At 45.0% G+C, this 25,925-nt stretch overlaps 1 protein-coding gene across 1 annotated transcript; it reads right to left on the bottom strand.

Annotated features, from left to right (window-relative positions):
* Positions 1–245: 245 nt before the first annotated feature.
* Positions 246–24,806, bottom strand: LOC118401387 (midnolin-like). The gene is given in 9 exon segments (XM_035798850.2): positions 246–3,804; positions 13,059–13,388; positions 13,608–13,740; positions 14,943–15,322; positions 15,325–15,463; positions 19,998–20,060; positions 20,285–20,372; positions 21,817–22,045; positions 24,490–24,806. Coding segments are annotated over 9 exon segments (1,701 nt in total). The 5' UTR covers positions 24,566–24,806; the 3' UTR covers positions 246–3,541.
* Positions 24,807–25,925: the final 1,119 nt, after the last annotated feature.

The following is a 25,925-nucleotide window of genomic DNA, read 5'->3' as shown; positions in this document are numbered from 1 at the left end:
TCCCTAATGGTAAAATGAGCCAGCAGATATACTAACTAACATATTGCCATTCTATATGATGGGTGAATTGATACTTTATTAATGTACTTTCTAGCTTTTCTGCTTTTTAATAATGTAACTGTTATCTGATTACCTTAAGAAACAGACTCTCGTACAAAATACAACTCTTATTTGGTACATTTCACTCAATACTCAAAACGGAATATTCTTCAATAAGGATTTGAACACCCACACGGACGACTGGGTCTACTCATTTTGTATTTTTATTTATTACCTAAAAAAGAAAAATGTTCTATCACAAGTCACACTGAAATGTATTGCTTAAGAAAAAAATATATTGATATATTTTTTTTGTTTTTTTGGGAAACATGATTTCCGTTATATTCCATCAAATAGGACATAGGAATTAGTCATTGCTATGTCCCAACCACCTTGTCCCACTTATACAAATGCACAAAGAAATACATCATTCACAGTTACCGTTTTGGTTTCATAAATTAATAGTCACACATGTGCTACACCGGTCTATAGCTAGAACATTGTAAATTGTATTCTTGACTCTTGTCATTATTTTCAATGGTTGGCTACAAGAAATAACAGGCAACTTAAATGACGCGATCAGAACTCCACCAACAAACTGTTTTAAATGCCCTCCCCATCCCCTCTTTTGTCCCATCTCATCCCATGTCATCTTTTAATATATTTATTAAATTTTTTATTTTATTTTTATTTCACACATAAGTGAGGCAGACACAGAGTATATTTCATACATGTATACAAAATTCTATTAAATTTAGGGGGGGGAGTAATTTGTCCTTTGAAATGTCTTATCCAAGGAGACAGGAAGTGCATGTCATGTCATCTCACGTCCTCAGAGGACACCTGCCAAGTCAGTCAGGCCACTTTGTTGCCATAGTTGCACATTGCAGTCAAAACTTCCACGTCAGGTACTTTGTTTTGTCAATGTGTTGATTTTCAGCTTGTTGGTGGGCAGGACAGAGGGGAGGATTTGGACAAAGTAGACCAACAAACATGGCAACACAATGGAGAGAAAATGGGAAAACCGATTGAGGAACAAACACATCAATATTAATTCACTCAACGTGCTTACCCCTAAAAACTACAGCTCTCGTGTGGTTACAGATTCTTAGATGAATTCATTAATCAAAGGAAATAATTTGTTCATCGTATATTTGACACACTCTGCAAGGGCAACGTTTAAGGCACAGAAGCCTTGACATAAGACTCCACCCTTTAAAAGCACAAACAAGAGATGCCCGAATCCTCAGTGACAATAGCGTTGTGACAAAATACAGGTAAAGAAAGAAACCGTGTCCCCCCAGTCCACACCCGTCTTGTTTAGTGAAAGATAAGGCCACTTAAAAAAAGAAGAGGTTCACCAAACAAGGTAATCTCTCACTGCAAACTCTGAGTGCAATCATGGTAGGGTGGTCAGACATGGTGTGTTTCTCCATACAGGTTTGGGTTCGGGGATGTGTACGCTGGTCCAAAGGGTCTCCCTGTTAGTCCTAAACATGCAATGTGTTGAACACTATGTTATTAAGTAGGCTGAGGGGGGTTATAGTTGGCTGCTGCCAGGGTACTGGTCTCTGTGTTGAGGAGATTGGTGTTGGTTGAACTAGCGTTCAGGGAGGAAAGTCAGTTGCTCTTTGCTCATGATCATCACGGTCCAGGGAATGTTCAGTCCAGGGTAAGATATGAGTCCAGTCTTCTGTTTTGGTTTGCTTTGAGAATACTTGGAGCAGGACACTGCTGTTGTTTTTCAGAACATAAAAACCTAACCAACAAAAGCAGCTGATCATTATTCATGCATGTTTTAGTTCCTCTTCAAAGCACCCATTTCTCCTCTATTTGTTTTCTTCCAACAACAACAAAAATATCAGGATAATTCACACTTTTTGCATGCAAAGAAAAGTTACTCTTTTCCCTGTCTATCAAAGTCCCATGTAGCAGCAAATCTCTTAGAAAGTCTGTCAAAGGCCTAATCTGATATGTGGGGGAATCCACTGGTGGAGGCACTAGTTGATGAAAGTGGAGACAGGTTCCCTGCTTGGGATTTCTTAGCTTTCTTCCACCTCTCCTTTCCAATAGTAGAAAGTAGCTTGACGTAATCACATTTTTCTAACAAGGGCATTGGTTAAAGTGTGATGTAGGTTCCAAAAGGAATATATGGGACACGTGCCTACATCATCTCAATGGTAAGGAATGGAGAGAATCGTCTGTACCGAACCTCCATGGTTTGAGTGACAAAAGGGATGAATCAGCCATGGTAATGAATATACACAAATGTCACACACACACACACACAAACACACACATTTGTGATCCCCACCTATAAGTGAAATAGGTCTGTAAGACACAAGTTGGATTCAATAGGATTTTTTCTCCATTATTTGTTTGTGGCAATATGACCCTAATGAGTGAATGAGCTGATGAATGATTGGATGAATACGTTTGTTAGTTATCAATTTAATGAATGGCTTGACCCAAGCAAAACTGGACTAATGTTTTCTTTAAACAGCAGATGAAAAGTTAAACAGATTTCATTCCAAATACATTTTTAAATCATGATTTTAAAATCCTCTAAAGCACTCCATTAATATTATCTTTGTTTATTAATGAATGAATTCCTATTAATATCCTACTGTATGTCACTGAGGTTGCCTTTCATGTAAGTCTGAACTTTAGTCAAATGCCCATTTCCCATGAGTCATTGCTCCTCGCATCCTACTTCCTGCACACTCTGACCTGCTGTTCCAAAATCATGAAAAATTGGCAAATCAACGACTACTTTTGAAACTGTCGATGAAAACCTGAATGCTTTGTGAACAATGCTACATAGTTCTTTAGAAAAAAACAAACAAACAATACATTTCAAATTAAAATAAAAAGATTACCCAATAAGAAAAAAGTGAACTCTTGTCGGTGAAGTGGAGACCTAGAATGCCCATTAGAGTAGGCCAGGGATGGCTCTGGGGCCAGCGGTTATCTGTCTGTCCTGGGTAGTTACACCACGGCCCCAGCCACCATCACTCCAGCTCACAAGTCCAGTGTGGATCTCTCTCCAGAGTTCTGCTTGAAAAAAATACATGGAAAAAAAACCCACACCAAAACACCACCACCATCCAAGTCTGCTATGCTCAGTTCTGTTTTTTTTCTCTTCTCATAGGCAGTACGTATTTGCAGTCTATATGCATAACTGTAGTCTCGTAAGTCCAGACATATCCGTTCCCAGTCTAAATGTCAAACACCTGTTTCTGTTGTTTATTTCTAATGGTAGGAGGCTGTGGGGGACATGACAAGATGAAAGTCAGCAGTGAGCCTTTTGGTGTGACAGTTGGTTGTCCCACCGAGAGAAGACCATGACCAGCTTTCTTCCCTCTCTCTTTTTTTTTCTCCATGCTCCACACTCGGCTCCAGCCTGTTTTCCACACCTCCGAAACCATCCCCAACTTCCTCTCGCTTAATCCCAGAGTCTGGCTGTCCATTATCCAGCCAATCGGTATCCTCGTCTTTATCATTACGCCATGACGAACTCGGACTTCATGTCGGCCTTGACGTCGGGCTTCCACACAGAGTCGTCAAAGTCGAGGTCCATGGATCCCTCGCTGGACACACTGCTGTTGCTGTTGCTGCGTCCCGCCTTGCGGTTGGGCAGCCAGTGGTAGGGCGCTCTGGAGTCCCGCCTTGCCTTCCTGCGCAGGCGCTTCTGCTGCATCAGGAGCTGCAGGCGCTCCACCTTGCAGCGAGTTGCACGGTTCTCTGTCTGACGCACACGGTCACCTGGAGGAGGGAGGAAAGGAAAGCAGAAGGTCAATCAACAAACCAAACCAGCTTTTTTCAAACAGTCATACTTTTCCATTACCCTGCTTTGCAAGATGTATAAAGTACAGTAAATAAATAAAGCATTGGTAGGAGAGGTTGTATATGTGATGGAGGGGAGAGGGAACAGAGAGCTCTGTTCAGTGTGCATCCAGTGTTATCTAAGGCCAGGCAGAGGAGAACTCAGACTAGAGTGATGACTATGCCGCAACTCAGACAGAGAGACAAAAAGACATGCTGCTATGGTCATTCTTAAGTGCCTCACACACACACACACACACTGGTTAGTGTCTGGATTGTGTAGTGAAATTCCCCACTGTGTTCTATTAGCCCTGTGTCCTTCTTCACACCCCCCTTTAACCCTGTTTGGGAGAAAATGACTGGGACAGAAGTCTCCTTGAAATCTCACAATCACAGAGAGAACACACTCACTCATTCTTGCACAGACACACACACACTACACAACCTCAAATTTCTGCCTTATCATATGCAGACACATAACTACGACTGGCAATCCAATTGAGTGCCATCGTAAGAGCTGTGTGACTAAGTCCATTTCTAGCTGTTGATATGCTTATATGAGAGGCTGATCTCCAAGGAGAGGCCTTTGGTTCCATTGTGAATGGCTGCCCACACCACACCACACAACCCAACCTTCATTTCATTTAGAAATATATTCAGGAGCTGGGGAGGAAGGCAAGCACAATCTATTAGCTCCATTAGTATCTGTCTCGGAATGAAAGAATGGCCTAGAATGTCAATAACCCAAAGCCCTCTCTCTCGAAAACACACAAACACGGACAAACACATAAAGCGCATGCACACACACACACACACACACACACACGCACACACACACGCACATGAACACACAAGTGTGTACACACTAACACACAAACACACACAGCAGCCGCAGCAGCAGTAGCTTTTAACATGGATCGATGGCAAATGAAAAAGACCTATTGATTAAACCTTAGCTCTAGTGCAGCCATCCATCTCCAGCCGAGGACACTGCTATTGGCTTTCAATAGAAAATGCAAGCGAATGGAAATTGTAAGCGAAGAGAGCTTGGCTTCTTCTTTATGGCTGCAGCATCCTACTCCCAGCTCATTGATCCATCACCCTCCCACTGCCTCCCCTTACCCCTCTACCTCCAGCCCACCACCCCCCTTCATGGGCCAGTCTCCCCAGAGAGGGCTAGGTGGAGTGGAAGGGTGGAGGGGAGGGGCGCGGGCAGTGGAATTCCGCCCCACGGGTGATGGGGAATGGGGGAGGCGAGGGTAAGGGATCAGATGTAGCTGGCAGTTTTTCACAATCAATTGTGCCCTCTCTCCTCCTCCTCCTCTTCCCCCATCGGAATGAATTCCTGACTCTGTGTGGGCTTAATTTACCTCTTCCCTTCATTTGCTTATCGGATTGAGCAGAGCGATTCTCTGGCTATAAATATTCACTACACCTGGCAATGCATGCTAACTAACTCTCAGCCCTGCTGGTGCTTCAGAAAGAATAGAGCTGAATGAAGGAGCACTGAATTAAATAGTACAAGGTCTATTTTGCACAAGTTATTCTACGTTTTCCTCACTAGATAAGACTGTGTGTCTACATGAGGTCCTATGCCACAGGACTATATTTCTTGCCTGGTTTATATTATAGGGGGTAACTAGTGGGTTATTGTGTGTTAGGGGCATTGTTCAGCTGCCTGCATGTGAAGGCTATACATTCTGCCAGGGGCTTTGTTCCCCCTGCGCCCCTCCTCTCCCCCCTCCTCTCCTTCCCTCTCCTCGGCTAAGTCCCTTCAATTACACAGAAAAGAAACCCCACCACATGCCCTCTACTTTCTCTCTCTTTTGCACTCTCTCTCCGAGAGAAAAGGGATTTCTCTCCTCTCCAGCTGCCCTTTATTTATCTCTCTCCCTCCTTCTCTCTCCCTCGCTCTCTATTCTAAACCCACAGACAAACGTGGGGTTGTCTCCTGCACCTCAAAGCTGGTCAGGCGTGGGTCACATAGCTCAAGCCCTGCTTAATGAGGAGTGACTGGCGCCTGGGGCGCGGACTCCTTATAGAACACACACGGGAGGGAGGGAGGGAGGGAGGGTGATAGAGGTGGAGGGAGGGAGGGAGGAAGGGAGGGTGATAGAGGTGGAGGGAGGGAGGGAGGGAGGGAGGGAGGGTGATAGAGGTGGAGGGAGGGAGGGAGGAAGGGAGGGTGATAGAGGTGGAGGGAGGGGAGGGAGGGAGGGAGGGAGGGAGGGAGGGAGGGAGGGAGGGAGGGAGGGAGGGAGGGAGGGAGGGAGGGAGGGAGGGAGGGAGGTGGATGGGGGCAGGGAGAAAGAACACAAAGGCATAACGCAATCACTAGCAGGGTGAAACCCTCCACATCTTCCTTCTTGTTGGTTTCTCTATGGCCTGACAAACACAGCTCTCTGACGCACTCAGCACCGAGGAGGAGGAAGTAATAACACATATTTTCTTGGAAGCCACCACAGGCAAATATTAGGCAAGGGACCGGTCAGGAGCAGAGAGAACAAGGAACATACAACAGAGGGCATTCCCTCCCTCTTTTTCTTCCTCCTTCCCTCTCTTTCTCTCTGGTTATGCAACCTTCCTGCACCCTGTGCTGCTCCTCCATCAGCACTGTATTGTCTCTACCCGTCCCCCCTTGGAGCGAAGCTGTGTGTGTGTGTGTGTGTGTGTGTGTGTGTGTGTGTGTGTGTGTGTGTGTGTGTGTGTGTGTGTGTGTGTGTGTGTGTGTGTGTGTGTGTGTGTCCTCAGTACACACTTTCACAGGCCCAGTAAAAGCCTACAGTGACTAAAGGCATTGACAGGATTGCACCAGTCACAGAGCTGTAGCTGACTGAGCTATGAGGACAAAACCCTCTCCAGCGCCCCCCTGCTGTCCAGCTGCTCAGGGCAGGCCACAGAGGACCACGTACAACATGGTGCAGGGACAGAGGAGCACAGCAGAACAAACCACATGGGAGGGCTGTGGGTGGTAGTAGGGGTAGTATGGAGGGGGTAGAGACTAACCTAAAAGCCCCTGTGGAATCCCAGAACTCCACCCAGCCAAAAAACACTCTGCACCCTCTACTGTTTCCGAGAATGACTGCATACACTTCATAAACACACAGGCTACTTTACACACAGCACTGCATGCAGCTTGGGGGTGGGGTATCCCAGCTGGGCTGTGGCAGTAGCAACTGACCACCATGTTGCAAGGCAGAGAGAGACCGAGACAGAGAGAGACCGAGACAGAGAGACCGAGAGAAGAAAAGACCGGCTATGTGCACACTGCCCACAAAATGGAGGTGGAAACTGAGCTGCACTTCCTAACCTCCTGCCAAATGTATGACCATAGAGACATATTTCCCTCAGATTACACAGATCCATAAATAATTAGAAAACAACCCCAATTTTGATCAACTCCCATATCTATTGAGTGAAATACCAGGGTGTGCCATCACAGCAGCAAGATTTGTGACCTGTTGCCACAAGAAAAGGGCAACTAGTGAAGAACAAACACCATTGTAAATACAACCCATATTTATTTACATTTATTTTCCTTTTTGTATTTTAACATTGTTACAACACACATAATATGACATTTGAAATGTCTTTATTCTTTTGGAACTTGTGAGTGTAATGTTTACTGTACATTTGTATTGTTTATTTTATTGTTTCTTTAGTATCTACTTCACTTTCTTTGGCAATGTTAAAATATGTTTCCCACACCAATAAAGCCCTTGAATTGTGAGTGAGTGAGTGAGTGAGTGAGTGAGTGAGTGAGTGAGTGAGTGAGTGAGTGAGTGAGTGAGTGAGTGAGAGAGGCTGATCTATGAACAATCAATTTGTCAGTCAGTCTCCTGGCCTTCTTGAGCCTGGGCCAAGTAGGAGGGCTACAGTAGGACAAATACAGAGGAGATTAAAGGAGCTTCTCCTCCTATCGTTTCCTTATAGATTCCGCTTCATTAACAGTTGTCCAAGTGTTGTTGATTGTTTGTTTGCCTTCATAATTCTTGTGATCTCATGGAAGGAGAGTGTTGTTTGCCTTCATAATTCTTGTGATCTCATGGAAGGAGAGTGTTGTTTGCCTTCATAATTCTTGTGATCTCATGGAAGGAGAGTGTTGTTTGCCTTCATAATTCTTGTGATCTCATGGAAGGAGAGTGTTGTTTGCCTTCATAATTCTTGTGATCTCATGGAAGGAGAGTGTTGTTTGCCTTCATAATTCTTGTGATCTCATGGAAGGAGAGTGTTGTTTGCCTTCATAATTCTTGTGATCTCATGGAAAGAGAGTGTTGTTTGCCTTCATAATTCTTGTGATCTCATGGAAGGAGAGTTGTTTGCCTTCATAATTCTTGTGATCTCATGGAAGGAGAGTGTTGTTTGCCTTCATAATTCTTGTGATCTCATGGAAGGAGAGTGTTGTTTGCCTTCATAATTCTTGTGATCTCATGGAAGGAGAGTGTTGTTTGCCTTCATAATTCTTGTGATCTCATGGAAGGAGAGTGTTGTTTGCCTTCATAATTCTTGTGATCTCATGGAAGGAGAGTGTTGTTTGCCTTCATAATTCTTGTGATCTCATGGAAGGAGAGTGTTGTTTGCCTTCATAATTCTTGTGATCTCATGGAAGGAGAGTTGTTTGCCTTCATAATTCTTGTGATCTCATGGAAGGAGAGTGTTGTTTGCCTTCATAATTCTTGTGATCTCATGGAAGGAGAGTGTTGTTTGCCTTCATAATTCTTGTGATCTCATGGAAGGAGAGTGTTGTTTGCCTTCATAATTCTTGTGATCTCATGGAAGGAGAGTGTTGTTTGCCTTCATAATTCTTGTGATCTCATGGAAGGAGAGTGTTGTTTGCCTTCATAATTCTTGTGATCTCATGGAAGGAGAGTGTTGTTTGCCTTCATAATTCTTGTGATCTCATGGAAGGAGAGTGTTGTTTGCCTTCATAATTCTTGTGATCTCATGGAAGGAGAGTGTTGTTTGCCGAGCATCAGGGTCCAGTTTTTCAAAAGCTATCTATCTGGATTTCACCTACCCAATAGGATTACATGCATAGAAATATAATTAATAGAATGGGAAAATCATTGACTTGAATGGGGACACCTGTTCTATTCATTTTATTTCTGATAGCTGAAATCCGAAAAAAATCTCTTTTAAAAAACTGGGCCACAGGGGATCAGGTAGAGGGTGTGAAGGCTCAAACTGCAGCAACAATAGCCTGGGTTTAAATACAGGAAGAACCTTGCTTTTTACAGTCTTATAGTAAATCCCACCAAGATCTACAGGAGCTGAATGGGACCGGATCCTTGCATCCTCCATTTGTATCCAGTGGTGGAGCCCCACCTATTCTAGAGTCACTAGAACTGAAAACGTACTACATTCACACAATTCCCATTTATTCCCCGATAATAACCTGACACTCTTAGGCCTACTACTCTGAGGAAAGCCAAAGTAATTTTCCAAAACATGACAGAGCCAATTCTCTGCAGCTTTGCCTTTCCCCCTGTGCTCCTCTACTCTCCTAGTCATCCATACATCACTGCAGCTACAGGCCCATCCTCCAACACAGACACATGTCATTCCTGGTTGGCTTGGGCCCTGAGTACAGCCCAGAGGGTGAACACAGGCCTGGAGTACACATAGCCCTGCTTTTGTCCTGCCATCCATCCTAGCCATCCGGAGCGCAAACAAGAAGACAGAGAGACAGAGAGGAAGAGGTAGAGGAAACCCAGAGGAAAAGGGCCAAACTGAGGGAGTCAGACCAGTCAAAAGGAGCGAACGTCCCTGTTTTGACAGGCGTTGAAAGGGCATCGACAGCCCTGCAGGGGCACGAGCTCTTAAATGACTTTTAGAAGCAATTAACATTCACTTCTTTTTTCTCCTTCTCTCGTCGTTAGACAATGAAAGGGCACCTGACGTGGTTGGTTAGCTGGCACTGTTATAGGTCGAGGCTGATAGGTCAGGGATGGGGTTAGACGGCTCGGTTACTGTTGCTCATCAACGTGTGTGTGTTTCACTGGCCGGGTAGCTGCTTACATGCTCGCTGACAGCTGGCGATGCTGGTCAATTAATTATGCATAGTGCCCCGGTTGCCCTACCTTGGTGGGTCAACCATGCAGAAGCACGACAGACAGAGTGAGCAGGGTGAGGGATCAGGGCACCTGGTCAGGTCGACACTGATACCCACACACACACACACACGTCAGAAACAAGGAGAGGAGACAAACATAGTCCAGAGTTGAAGAGAGGACTGAGACAGACATTATATAATAGGGGAGAACCTGGCAAAGAGCTTCCACAGTAGAACAGAGCTAGCATTTCAGAATTAGCCATGTTGACAATGCTAACGCGAGGCAGTGGCAGACTACAGAGCGTTAACATTTCAACATAGATTTGTCTTCCAGTAGAATGCACCGACTGCAAAGGCCATTCGCTCTGGGCTGGATTAAACAAGCTGGGAGAGGAATTTAGGCATTCCCACCCAATCCCTCTATCGCTAGCTCTCTCTCCCTCTTTCTCTCTCTCTCTTTCTCTCTCTCGCTTGCTCTCTTTCTCTCTCTTTCTCTCTCGCTCTTTCTCTCTCTTTCTCTCTCTTTCTCTCTCTTTCTCTCTCTTTCTCTCTCTTTCTCGCTCTTTCTCGCTCTCTTTCTCTCTCTTTCTCTCTCTTTCTCTCTCTTTCTCTCTCTTTCTCTCTCTTTCTCTCTCTTTCTCTCTCTTTCTCTCTCTTTCTCTCTGCACACACAGCTCCACCCTGCCTCCCTCAGCCAGAGCTAGACTAACCTGACCTGACAGATAGTGAGGAGATGGGAGGGAGGGAGGAAGAAACAGGAGGGGGAGGAGAGGAGAGTTACCCCCTGCCTTCCTTTTTTTTCACAACTTATTTTGTTCCCTTTTTCCCCTATCTGTTGAACCAAGCAGCTGCAGAGGGGTGGGTCTTTAAAACCAGGTCTAATCATGAGGCATGGAGGGCTACCTCACTCTTTTCCTCCCTATTTTTCTCTTTCCTTCTCTCCTTCTCTCTCCCTTCTTCTCTGCCTTACAATGGCTGAGCCTGGTTCCCTGCATGGAGCCTGGGTCACAGCAGACAGACAAAGGACTGGGCCGGGCAGCAGGCTAGGGGTCCCACTGAGCACAGGAATTCAGCTAACAATTAGCCTAACACCCCCTTCTAAAGTCCTCCCCTCAGAACCTAGCCACAGGCCCTGCCTCTGGCCCTGAGCCTAACAAAGACCTGCATGCAGCAGTCACCACCACCAAAATCTGCCATGTTGCCACCCCACAACCAAAACCAGACTTTTCTAGCTAATTAGCTAGACTAGCTTTTCCAGCTATCTCTGGATCGACCAAAGCTCTTTATTCAAAGCCCTCTTCTATCCTCCCGTCTCTGCACATTAACTTGCAGTGGAAAGGGTAAAGGCTCTCTGGAGATAGCAGAGCTATGTGACATTTTCAAGAGGCTGTCTCAACCTGAGGTAACGTAACACAGACATTAAACGTCTGAGAAGGTACTAAGCAGTAAGCACAGGTTATTCCTGTCGTCCAATGGAAGCAGGCTTCTACGAAGAGTTAAGCTGTGAAGTCTTTCACCAGGTGTCGGCTGATAAGACCGTCGTCTCAGGGTTTTACCGGAGCACTTAGTCATCTGCCTTCGAAAATGTTCCTCACCAAGAATTCCGAAGTCACGAAGCTAAACAGACAGACAGCTTCTGTCCGTACAGAAAAGCCCCAGCTCATTAATTGATAAGCAAGTGGATTCAGCCGGTCGCCAGTCTTACTCCAAAGGCATTTATTTAGCCCTTTGTTTTTTTCAGTGAAAGTACAAATGAATCTGTGGGCAGTTAGCAGAGGCCGGATATAAACAACAATCTTATGAAAGGAGGTTTAATGTGTGTTGTATTTTCTTCCTCCCACTGCCCTACAAACACAATGTGCATTCTTTTAGCACTCCATTTTTTTAGCATAAATCTATCTATTTAAAGTCCGAGTGAACACAAGCCGCCATTGATGGTGTCCTGGGCTGGACGAGACCAGAGAGAGATGTATTTTACAGATGAGGCTAGTTTTGGACAGCGACTGAGGAAGCAGTGGGACGGCCAATTCACGGGAGAGACGGGGGGGAGAGTGGGACAAAGAAAGAGAGAAAAAGCATGGGATGACAGCTGAGTGGAGGAGTGGGAGAGGGGTAGTGGTGAGGGAAGGGGTCTTCCTGGGTTAAGAAAATAAGCATGTATTATTCAACTGTGCAGAACTTTTTTAAAGGGCTCACTGGGTACTGCAGAGTTCCCTGGATGTTCGGTGCACTTTCGGTCCGTGCTTCGATTAAGTGATCCATTCTATCGCAATGCCAAGTTACAATACAAGTGCTGATGTCAGTCCTTGTCTACCATGGAATTCATGTTTTTCTTTCAAACAAAGAGACCACATAAAACTTTAATCAGAGTCATTCAGAGATCCTCCTCCACTATCCATCTCTATTCAACATGCAACAAGAGCAGACTCATGGAAGAACAGTTCAATTTCCTCTGGTACAGTTTAAACAAGCAGAGCGTGGACAATGCGCTTCAGCACTAAGACTAACTGACACATGCCTGTGAATGTTATCAGTAGATCTGGATCTGTCCTAGCCTCTGTGTGGAGGGCAGTAATCCCCAGTCCGGCCCTCCGAGGGGTAAACCTATCCCCTCTGCCCAGAGACAAAGACAAGTCTTCTGCTGCGGCTGGGTCTGCCTGACAACTGAGCCTGATGGAACAGCCCTACAGGAGCATCTCCTTCCCCCCATACTCCTCTCCTCCCTCTTCCAACCCCCGCAACAACCTCTCTGCCAACCTCTGTATTCCCTTTCTTTCTCTTTCCTTTTCAGCAAGGTTCTGAAAAGTTCTTCTGAGAGTTGAAAGAAAAAGCTTGTTTCTCATAATTGTGTTGATCAGAACTGGCATCTGATCCAAGTGTCTTATCGAGTCCAGCAAAACATGTGGGTATAATAAGTTGAACAGCATTTGAACAGAAACACAACTGCAGAAACAAAGCCGTTGATGAATCCTCTTATGGGCTCTACAACAGACCAGCGGCTCATCTAAATTCCTTAACAAGCTCTTGACTAGAGTCCTTTCAATCACTCTCATCCACAACAACAACATCTGTTGCTCTGCTGCAACGGGGCTCAAAGACAGTGAAGGGCCTTTTGTGTGTGTGTGATGTTATCAATGCTCACCAGGGGGCTTGCACATGCGGATCTGGCTCTGGCACTGCACCAGCGGGTGGAGGGGGGATGAGATGGGGTTTCTGGCGGGCACCGAGGTAGCTTTGGCAGAGATGCCCGCGATGCCAGCGGTGGTGGCTGGGGGCGAAGGGGGGGGTGAGGGAGGCGTGGAGGCGGGGGAGGGCGAGCCACACTGCGTCTGGTAGCGGAGCTGGGTGAGGGAGGGAGGCACTCCCTGGTAGTGGCGCGTGGCACTCAGGAGGTCGTTGAGGATCTGCAGGATGGTGCTGATGTCTCGCCTGGGCCGCCCAGTGCTGTCCTGACAGTTAGGATGCAAAGTGCCTGAGGGAGGGTAGGAGACAGAGACAGAGACAGAGAGAAAAAAAGAGAGAGAGAGATGGAGAGAGTGTTACAAACCACTACAACTCCCCTCAGCTCCAATCTAACCACAGATAACACCCCCACCCAGTAGGACACAGCAGTAATCTGAGCCGCTGACAGAGTGCTATGCCATAGACTTAGAGTTAAAGCCTTAGTGTAATGGTATTGGCCTTCACTCACCTGAAAAAGTCCCTGAGAAGACCCCAGGAGCGTGGTTGACAAAGCTTTCGATGATGGCACCTGGTTTACGGGAGGAGGAGGAGGAGTGCACTGAAGCACTAGTGCCGTTGCTGGGGCTCTTAGCACAGTTAGCCTGTAGAGGAGAGGAAAGGAGACTAACGTTAGAGATAAACCTTCAACAAACCAACACTCTCCCTGCAGTGAGTGATAGGAAATATACTGCCACTGGACAGCAGTTTTTAGTAGTTGCATTATGACCATGAGATGCATGTATGTAATACATGGTCATGTAAGACACACATAGAACATGCTACTGAAATAGAACAGTTTATCAAAATCCATGAAGTGACAGTGACTTGAAGCTGGTGTTGTAACATATATGTTATAATTAAGCAATAATGCCAGAGGAGGTGCGGTATATATATATATATATATATGTGTATGTATGTATATCTTATTTTGGGGGGGGGGGCAATATACCAGGGCTAAGGGCCGCTCTTATGCACGATGCAACGTCACAAACCCCTGAGGTGCCTTATTGCTATTATAAACTGGTTACCAACGGAATTAAAGCAGTGCAACTAAACATTTTGTCATACACGTGGTATATGGTCTGATATACCATGCTTTTCAGCCAATCAGAATTCAGGCCTCAAACCACCCAGTTTATAACAGCCATGTTGTAACAGCGAGTGATGTTGTAAGTAACCCTAATGTAAACCATGTCGTTCCTCGTATAGGGACACATAAGACTCAGAAGAAACTGAGTCCAGGGAGCTCCTTTTACTGTCCCTGACAACAGACCTATCCGTTACCTGCCCTGCTCGGCTTTGTGAACTGAAAGTGAAAACCTACAGGAGGAAGAGGGGGAGCGAAAAGGGGAGAGGTAGGGGGACATTTCAGAGTGGAGAAGTTTATTTCATTGTTCTATGTGGCCTCTAAACTACGCCAACCCATATTTAGTTTGTTTCTGAAAACTCATAGAGTTGACTTCAGGTGAAGAGAGAGAGAAGACAATAACAACCAAGTTGGTGGAAATCAACTGTCAATAAAAGAGTGACAGATAGCTCCTAGCTCCAGGCTGCAGTGAGAGAGGCTTGCTGACCAGCAAGACGGCTAATGATCAACAAGACAACAACCTACACAGACTAACTCATTAACTCCTCTCCCTCTTTCTTCCCTCTCTTTCTTTCATCCTTTCATCTCTCCTGGTCTCTGGCGAGGTAATAATGGTGTGTGCTGTGTCCTGGCCCGCCTTTGTGTAAGTGTGGTATGCACTGAGTAATACAGTGTTATAAAGCAGTAGGTATGTTGATTGATTAGTGGAGGTCTTACCTCAGGACAGGGGGCTGCAGTGGGGGTGCTCTGGGGTTCGGAAGCGGGGCTGGGTCGACCCGGAGAGGGATGGTGGGAGCGACTAAACAGACTGCCGGGCAGCTGGGAGGGACGAGGAGCAGGAGGAGGAGTGCTGCAGTGACTTGAGGGGGCGGAAGAGGAAGACTGGTACATGGGAGGAGAGGGCTGTTGTGAGGGGGCAGGGGGGAAGGCCGCTGTGCTGGTAGAGGGGAAGGGCACTGGGTGGGCCTGGGACTGGTTAGGATGGGGGCGAGAGTGGAGGTGAGAGTGGTGGTGGTGGGGGGTGGGGGCGCGAGGGTGATGCCCGCTGCTGAACCCTCCAGAAGCGCCTGTGGACTGTCCCATGGTGCCCTCTGTACCCCGCGGGCGATGAGCTGCCTGTGCTGTAAGTGCTGCCCTCCAGACTGCTGGGCAGCCAACTGCAGCTGGACAAACATCATATGATCACCTACTCGCAGCGCCAGGGTCAGAGGAGAGCGGCCGGACAGGAAGTCACTGACCTAGAGACAGGAAGAGGAGAGAGTTAAGCTACCTAGTTCATGGACTATAGACTACAAAAACTCAGTATATATTGAATGCTTATGCAACATACATTAAATGCATACGAACTACATGTTTAATATACCAGAAATAGGTAGGTCTATACACATCAAGAGAAGGTCTGTTAGCTCTACATCATTGTTTTCCAGGCTTGGGGCTTTGTTAATGAGTTTAACAAAAGCACATGTATGGATGTGAAAGCAGAAAGACAGAAGAGTGCATTGAGCTGCATTGAATTGCCCCAGCAGAGAGGCTGGTATGCCACACTATCCCACCCTGTAATCAATCACTGCCCTGGACACTGAAACACTGGGTTATTAACATTTGCTGGGGGGGGGTTGAAAGGAGCTATTGGAACACACACACATCTAAACACACACAATCAAGCACGCACACTGGTGCACACATATATACCATGCCCACCCACTCCTGTTTCAAATGCCCCTATAGTCCAGAGTCTGAACTTCGTTCCCAGGCATACAAAGGCCACCCTTCTGTTTGGCCCCTGGCCTGAAAAATCAGAACTTCGATACAGGATGCAGCGTAGACCCACTCGCCCCACAGCCTCACACACTCATAATACCCGATTGTTTGATGGTCTGCAGCAGGTCTTGAAGGGCTGCCCATTTTAGGAGTACGAGAATGGGCCCCGGAGCCAAGAATGGAGGCCCTGACCCACTCACTCCAGGCCACACCACAGAGAGCGTTGTCATGACTTGGCCGTAGGAAACATTAGCGCCACACTCCTCCTGTTGTCTCACCCTTCCAGGGACCTTGTTACTGCACTGGTAAAGGGAGAGCATTGACGGGTCAGAGAGTTCATCTCCCCCAGGACACTGAGGTAATGACGTCTCAGGCTCTCCCCAAATATATCGTCCTTATCTTTGAGTCCCTCCTGTCATTCCAAACATCCTCCCTCTGTGGTTCAGAACAACCTGTACACAACACGCCGCAACACCTTAAAACGAATGGCGTGACTCAGCAAGGCCATCTATACCTCCCTCCAGCCCTGCATTCCCCCTGTCTGGCCCGGCCCGCCATGCTCCCTGGGGGAGTGGAGTGACTGGAAATGACAAGAGGGGTGACCGAGGTGACTCATATATTGTTAGATCCCACTATTGGCATCTGTCCGTTTTCAGACACAATAACAATTCTGGGTCTTATTCAGAGACCAGCGTTGGCTGGTGGAGGAGGGTGTTGGGAGGAGGAGGTGAGAAAACGTAGAACAGAAATGTAAGAATGTACTCCTCAGGGACCTGGCCAAGACACCGCCTCCCCAAAGACAATATATGTACTTCCTCCAGGACAACATGGCAATCTTCTCCTCCCTCCTATCCTTCCAGCTGGGCTACACATTGATTTAGAAATGGCCTCGTAGCACTGTTTCACTCAATTGGCTCCAGCCTATGTGGAAAACAGTCATCGAGGAGACCTAAACCTAAAAGCTTGACTCTCGGCCATTGTTTTGTATTGGAGGGTCGGTTAGCTAGGCAGGATTTGTGGATTTGACTGGGGTTTATGCTTTAAAAGTGGAACAAAAGGGTGAGGTGGGGGAAGGGCCGTGTGTGGGGGATGGTTAGGTTATGGGGCTTGGTTTCATACAAGCATCAATGAGCAAACACTCTATAACATACAAAGGACTGGACAATCCTTATTTTCCAAACTAAAACATCAAGCAATAGCAGCTAATGAAGCTGACTATAACCAGCCATGGTAAACATTACTCTTCATCGACATACCATATTTCTCATACACAGACTCTGTCTGAGTCCAATTTCGAGGGAGGCATTTTCTCATTCTTCCATCAACAGAAGAAAGCCTCTTAAATATCGTCCCATTCCACCTCATGAATTATAAAGCAGGAATCAATTCTCCCTGATAGAAACACATCAAATCAGGTTTATACTGGCATTCTTATTTTACTGGGCATATGAGCCCATTGAATGACTTACCAGGCAATAGTTCCACCAGCTCACATTCTTACAGTAAAGTCTTGGAGACAAGAGGCACACTTGATGAAGGAGGAAGTCATACCAAAGTGACTCAAAATGACTATAGGTCTTAACTGCTGTTACATACCATATTTCTCATACACAGACATTACATCACTATACTCTGTCTGAGTCCAATTTCGAAGGGGCATTTTCTCATTCTTCCATCAACAGAAGAAAGCCTCTTAAATACAGTTTGCTCCACAGAGACGCAATCCCAGGCTCAGCTCAACCTAAGCCTATCTCGGGCAGACAGAGGGTGCAAAACCAGCCCAGTCTTGATGGACTTTCAGGAGGTGGTGGCTTAATGGAGCTTAGAAGTCAGGAGAAAATTTGCCTGGGAAGTCAAGCAGAGGAATTAAGGGAGCCAGTGCCCTTGACAGAGTCCAGCCTATTCTACCATAGTCAAAATACATCAGGACATACAGTCGACTGCAGGCAGCAGGCAGGCACTGGGCAGAGAACAAGACTTGCAAACCACAGCACATTCAAATGATAGGGCCATTGATGAGTTCCGATAATTGGCCTCCCTTTCCATAAAACACTTTCTTTCCTGCTCCACGAAGTCTGAAATAGTTCTCTCCCGGGAAGCCACCTGACTGGGCAGCGAGCTGAGTATTCCTCCAGAAGCAGACTAGAACCATTATAAACTGGGCTTCTATGAACACAGTGGACTTCCTGGCACATTACCTGATCTCCAACCCTGACCAGACAACACATATTTGGGGGGAGGGAGGAGGATGAGGGAGGGAGAAGCTTAAGCTACCAATTTTCCCGAATGTTACCAGCCAGCCACTAGCCTGGCTATTTTGGAATGCGGGGGGGGTATCAGACACTTCTAAGAGCTCAGTGCATTGATTGATTTTTGATAGCCCCCAAGTTGGAGGAAGCGAATGGGAAAGCTTGTGTTCCTATTTTTTTAATCTTACCCGGTATCTGTAATCTCCCCCCAATCTATATCGTCCCATTCCGCCTCATGAATTATAAAGCAGGAATCAATTCTCCCTGATAGAAACACATCAAATCAGGTTTATACTGGCATTCTTATTTTACTGGGCATATGAGCCCATTGAATGACTTACCAGGCAATAGTTCCACCAGCTCACATTCTTACAGTAAAGTCTTGGAGGCAAGAGGCGCACTTGATGAAGGAGGAAGTCATACCAAAGTGACTATAGGTATTAACTGCTGTATATGCCCTTTCCTGTTGACTGCCTGCCCCCGAGAGGAGGAGAGGCGAGGCCTTGAATACAGAGCTGAGGCAAGTCAGGGTAGAGACTGTTTGAGGTTGTCACTGTTGAATTATGGGAAAGCCTTGACTAGTGGAAACAGCAGTTAATGTGGGCCGCCCAGCGAGGGCGTACCGCATGATGAGAAAGGCGTGCTTCCAGCACACCCAACTCCCACCCACCCACGCACACACACACAAACACACTCACTCATCTGTCGTCACCACTGTGCTGTGTGCAGGCAGGCTAGGGGCTGAGCTCACACACACACTAACGCCAGGATTTCCAGTGAAAAATATCAGCGGGAGAGAAGCCACACTGAGATTTTGACTTGCTGCTATGTGTTTTACCCGTATGTGTTTCCTGTCCTCAAACTTCATTATCTTGACATTAGTAGGAAGTAAAACTTGCTACTTCAAAAACACATTCACAACCCCCAAATATTGGTGTGCTACTGGTCCATTTTATGTCAAGGTCTTATCTAACATTAGAAACATATTTTTACTGCAACTATGTGCATCACAGACTTAACAACACACCTGGAGTCAGTCAGCTGCTGAGACAGTACGTCATCGCTGTTGTCAGTGCCATCGACTCTCTCACCCGCTCTGAGGTTGAGGAGGTGAGATCAGACTTGATCCCTTTACTTTCACTATTTATCATATCAGGGACTCACACCACTGACTCATATTCTTACTGTATTTCAACGGTTCCACAAAGGTACATCAAGTTCACGGGCACTATGTACTCATGCATGCATTCTATGCTTCCAGGAACTATAGGACACTATTGATCGAAACGCCCATCTGTCAATTTAATCTCCGTTTATGAGTTGAGTCTATCTGTGTTGGCTTCGTGGAGGAAGCTCTATATGGTGAGGGGAGAGCCAGCCAGGGCTCTGCACGGATGGGGGTTTGACTGAACTCTCAATCAGGCCCATGTTGGGTTACACACACACACACACACACACACACAGAGAAGTTGCCAGGAGACTAGAAGGTGTTGGTTTTAATATCCACAGTGGCCAGCTTGCTTGTTTAAGAGGCTAACATTAAACATGGAAAGAGCTGTGTGTTCATCAGCAACCTCACTCTTATCTTAGCTCTTCTCTAAACTATTTTTGACTGCTCCAGCTTGACATGCAAACAGATCTCATTCACTTTTAAACATAATTCAAATCAATGATGTAATCATGGTATGATCTCTAAAGCAGGTATACTAAATGATCTATTCATGAAGGCCACTTAAATAAAATGACTTGAAAGAGTTCTTACCTGAGTTTCTGTTAAACTCTCCAAAGCTTGCATCACTGACTGTTCTGGTCTTGATGCTTGAGACTTCAAAGAAAGGACGAGGAGAAAAGCATGATTTACTTGTAAGCCTAGTAGACAAAGGAGAAAGGCTTGTGCATGCACAGATATGAAGGAGATGAGACCAACACATACTTAATTACCTACATTAACCTGTCTGATATTAATAACACTTTTATTATCTTGAGGCCAAAAACCCCACCTGGGTTTATAGCACAACACACACTGTTGAGGTGTCTGATAATCCTTACCATTAAGCCTGCTTCAACTGTAGGTACAAGTGTTAACTTGCTCCCATCAGATATCCCTAGGTCCTGGAGTTTTCCTGAACTCAGACGCCTGAGGGGGAGAAAAAAACACCCTGTTAGTTTATAGACAAACTGACATTTTAACCGACTAACTCCTGCATTTAGGAACACTTCCGCCTATTTACTGGATAGCCATTTCATGTGTCATTCTGAGCGGTCCTTTTCAGGACCTCATCAAGTCACAAAAAAAAAAAGAAGTGGAAAAAAGTTAATGTCATTTTCAGGTTGATGAATGATAATGTAATCACATAGACCACTCGCATTGTCACTTTAATGTCACTCTTCTTAACTGTGACAGTAGGCTAGTGGAAGAGTTGCTTTGTGAAAAGCCTATGCTACTGTATTGTACAGTGTGAACTAAATGTCACCTCTAGCTGAACAAAGGGAGTCAGCAGCCCTAAATTCAGCTATTTGGAGAGATGTTTAAAAAAGGTACTCTGTTTAGGGGATGATTTGATTTGGAGGCGATTATTCTAGGGTGATGTGGGATGGTTGTTATTTAAAAGAAAAACAATGCGACAGGGCGATTTGCATCAAGTGACAAAGACATCCTTATCATACCACAGCTCTTACGTTGTCATTTAACGCACGAAAATCCGAATCAATTGAAAACCGACTAAAACAGTTTCAGTTGGCTTTATTAAATAAAAAATGTGCAACACACGACTGTAAAGCGTTGTTAAACTATCGTCATATACTCAAAAGCTCCCCTTATCAAAATTGCAATGATGTTCTCTCCATTCATTTGGGATTGTCTCCAGGGGGATTCCTCGTAATAAAACGTGAGCAGAAAACAGTGAATATGCGTTCGCTGGTATGCAAGGTGATTGTAGAAAGTTGTGTGTAACAATCTATCACGAAAAGGGAGAAATTAAAGAGATTCCTTGCGTTCGTCTTCACCTAACCTTCACATAACACTAACCATGGAATACAATGGCGCACCCCACTTGCGTATAGATAGCATCAATTAGATTCTAAACCCAAAGCCTCAGCATAATTGTGTATTTATTTAAGATCAAATATAATGGTCAGACGGTAGCTATATAAATTAAGTAAACATGCACCATTGCTCGTATGCATTTCATTCAGCAAATGCATAAATCTTAGCTGTTAATCATTTGTAAAATATATTTAATCAGTAATGGTATTTATAATGACGCTGAAGGAATCGATGCAAGTATGCCCCACAAGTTCCTCATCAATAGACTACGGCTCCAACCCGTGACTGACCAGTTTGCGTTTCCATGCCCCATTCCAATACTGGTAGCACTGGCCAATATCGTCTTCAATTGAATATAGTGCTGATACCCAACCTATGTAATTCTTGATCTCCACAATGTTCTACCGTTTAAATAAATGCTAAATATTCCTGTAGACATCAGGGACTTTAACATAGCAAATAATATATAATGTATGCATATGTTATACCGTATGACACTGGGATATACTGACGTTTATAGATGTAGTCTACTCACGTTTCTTTATGTAGAAGGGCGAGTCTTTCTTTTGGTACTTTGAGTCTCTGAGAAAGTCTTCTCTTCAGTCCTTCCACAGTCTCCTCCAGGGGAAGAGCGAGCTCGAAGCGTGTGCCGGTTGTGGAATGGATGTACAAATTCATGGAGGGTTCACTCGGGACGGCCTCGCAAGACGGAGCCCCGCGGCTGGTGCAGCTCCGGGCGCTAGGATGTTGGTCCATTCGATAGCCTGTTGTCAGGGGGGAGACAATGCGAGTTGAACGGGGTTGGAGAGAAAGAGCCGACCCTTTACGCAGTGTCCCTTGTTTTCAGAGAGAGAAACTGCTTGCATTCAAAAGAGAGAAAGAGGCTCTCTCTCTCTCTCCTGGTGCCTTTCTTTCTCTGTATGCGGATAGGTTGAATAAACCCGAGTCCTCGCTCTTCTGATACGACCATGAGAATATTCCCAGAGCTAGTCTTATAGAGAAAGGCTTTTATTGCGCTTTTCTTGTGTATGGAACTTGCTCAAGAGAGGTTCCAACGACTACTCCAAATGTTCCAGGTTTTTTAAACGCTTCAGATGTGAATGAATGCCAAGCAGCAATACAAGTATTTGTTTCACAGGGAATATGCCACGGACCATCAACTACGCAAATAACTATTGACTTTCTGAGAGAAAATGCGCAACACATGCTATAGCTTTCTGTCCTTATTATTGTTTTAAATGTATGGGACTGAAAGCTGCCTTGAAGCCAAATACAATACCTACAGAATGCAAAAGCCTCGTAAGATTAATATTGTTTAGCTATCCACTGGGCACCCATGACCATAGCAGCTCGAATGAAAATCGACTATGAACATTGTCTCAAAGTAACTCACTTCCACGACGATAAAAAAAAAAATACACTCACAGTCCGCAGACATTCTACCCAATCACAAGATAAGTTATCGAAGACGCTGTTGATCTAAGCCAATGGCAAAAGTAGATTTACACCCACGTGGTGAACAGATGCCTCCCATTTTCTCTCCCACACCATTTTGTCACAAATAACCAATCGGCTTGAAGGGGGCCAGGCCTTGGCGCGTCAAGCAATAGGATCGTTCCAGCACTCAGGCAACTTTAGCCATTCTAATATATTAGTCACAGAAGATAACTCTATATGTGGTGGAATTTCAAATCCAATACCGAAGACTGCATTAATGAAAACATCCTACCTCATATTCTTACATAGCTAATGTATGTGGGTAGGCCTTTAAATGTAGGACTATGTTTTATTATAGGTTATGCAGGCTACAATGGCAACAATGCACGTAGGTTGCACAATGCACTTAAATTGCCACATTGTCCATTTCCTATAACTATGTCACGAAATGTACTATACGATCTTGCGCAACTTCAGGTTACACACGTTGGGTATCATCGTCATTACTAATAGTACAGTGCTGACGTCATCTCCTTCCTTCGACTGGCTGCATCCAAAACCATTAAAGTAATCGCGCACGGTAAGCAAATTACGCATTAGATGGGGTATTCCCTTCATGAAGTGCGGTTCTTCATCAGCTCTTTGAGATGTTCTCGGGATATAATGTACACTGGAGATATATATACAGGGTTCAGTTCCTACGTCATGCAATTCCTACAATCAGCGTTATAAGAAAAAGTGGCAATATTGGCTACTCAGTTCGACACTATCCCCATGTTTATCCACTTCTCTGAATGCACATACTATTTCTTCTGCAACATAAACTCACATACCCTACTTGGGCAACTGTTATACCTGTCAACCCCTAAATATCAAAGACATCAGTTTACTTAAAATAACTGTAAAAAATAACTGTCTCCAACCCCAGTTAAGCCGATCCTGAAAAATATCAATTTGACCACCGACCCACGGGATACATAGCTTTAAGAGAAAAGTTTAAAACGGGTCGCTTTGACTACTGTAAATATCGTAGCCTACATAGTAAAGTGCGAAATATGTATTCCATAAAGAGCAAATGTTGACAGAGTTTATGATAGGAGCTTGGGAAAAACAAGACTCGCTCGCCATCCAGTGGTCAATGGAGGCACTTGGGGAGCCTTTACTTGTCTATTTGTTGTTGAAGATGTTTATAACACATTTCGAATGAAAAGTAGGCTAGCCTACGGGGAATTTCCCTCTGAGTACAGCTGCAGCTAACTGTAATCTGTAATCTGGATAAGGATATAATATCACAGACTCTGCACTTGGCATCCATATAGAAGGTAGGCTAGACTGTGTTGTCGGTTTATAATTGCATAACATATGGATGCGTGCTGTCATCAATAAAAAACAGCACATTCACGGTCTGCAGATAACACCAATTCCATTGACAATATCAATGTCATTATTAAGTCAATTGGCTACATGTAGATGCATAGTTTAGAAACTCTTAGAAGTTGGCAGAAATCCATCTGAATGCAATGCATGTAACCAAAACAAACGTTGAGACAATGTATCAACAATGTCCGCTATCAAATAGGTGCCCCAGGTGACCTTTTATAAACATAACAAAGATAAGAGTTATATGTCCAAATCTAACCCACTCAAATTTCTAACCTTAATTCACAGGTAGGCTATTAAAACTTTAGAATCATCAATGTACATAGTTATCAAATATTCACTAAGACTACTCTTAGGTTTGACGTGAGTCCAACGTTTGAATGTAACTTACCAATTATTGTGGCGAGAACTTTAAAGCTTTGCGATAAAGCTTGGGTTTTTCCAACACGTTTCCCCAGCTTTGGCATGTAAATCTTCCTAAACTATGAGAAATACTGAAGTAGGCTATATCCAGATAGGTCAGTAGGCTATATCCAGATAGGTCAGTAGGCTATCCACTGTGACAGTAAATTCGCAGACAAATGTGTGCGTCTCGACTGTAGGAGTAAGGACAGGCTCTGTACTCCTCTTGCTCACTGCTTGAGATCCAGTTGTCCTAAAATGCCTGTATGACGTTTACCCACCAGTGTCTTTCGTATTACAAGTGCAATTCGGGAGGCGAGAGACCTTTTAAACGAGCCCTCTCAGTTATGGGTGGAGAGTAGACTACGGTTCTTGCTATGTCAGGTTGCCATTTAAGGTAGCCACGGAATTCTTCCTCACGTGAGAGTTCGTTTCCAAAATCTGCTGCCTAATTCGTTCTCCACGGTTGGAAAGAATGCTCTTGGGCAGAGCTTTAAATCATGCACGGGATTTGTAGTGTCTGTGATTGCGCATCTATTGTAGTCTAAACAAGGGTAAGGACTTTTATCCCGAAGAACAAAAACATAAATCATAGTCAACTGAGTTACGACCTTAACAAAGAGTTAACGAAGTAGCGATTTCAGGAGGGGGTGTAACCTTCCACTGACGACAGAAAAGAAAAAAAAACATCGCTAGGCAACCAGTGCAGGACAACACAATGCATGGATACAGCCTACCTGGATATACATAAAGGTTTATTTGGCAAGGGACCAGTTCTGCAGTTGATGACTTCCAGGTTGTTCCTCAAACAATGACAATCCTATGCCAGGAATCATACCTTGACAGTTATTACACATTAATACAAGTGATTCATTGTTCATGTAGTAGGCTAAGACCAAGTATTGTGTGCAAACTTATCAATAAACCCTTACCTGAAGTCCACAAGTAGATGTGATACAGTAAATCGCTATGTAGATAGTAATGTTACATTATAAGTAGTTATATTCATTTGTGTCGTGTGTCATCATGGTAGCACACTTTACAAAGATGCCAATATAGTTTGAAACAGAATGATTTGATAAACCCGATGCCCCTTATTTCCTTGAAGACCGGGGACACAGTCTTGTTGAGGCAAGTGAGGCTGAAGTGCTTCAATGATGAACCCATACCCACAGGCAGAGACGCTGCAGAGATGCCTCTAAACGAGTCACAGTCCCAAACATCACAGCATGATGAGTCAGCCTCTCCCAGGACCAGACAGAGGGGAGTGGGGGTGAGAGAGAAAGAGAGAAGGATTGAGAGAGGGGGGATGAGAGACAAGCACCACACTGCTGGAGGAGTCTGAGAGATGCACAACATGACCAAAAGTATGTGGACACCAGCTCACTGAACATCTTATTCCAAAATCATGGGCATTAATATGGA

Source organism: Oncorhynchus keta, chromosome 22 (genome assembly GCF_023373465.1).
Source record: "Oncorhynchus keta strain PuntledgeMale-10-30-2019 chromosome 22, Oket_V2, whole genome shotgun sequence".
Lineage (NCBI taxonomy): Eukaryota > Metazoa > Chordata > Actinopteri > Salmoniformes > Salmonidae > Oncorhynchus > Oncorhynchus keta.
The sequence above is the reverse complement of the archived record's forward strand: the minus strand, read 5'-3'. Positions and strand labels throughout refer to the sequence as shown.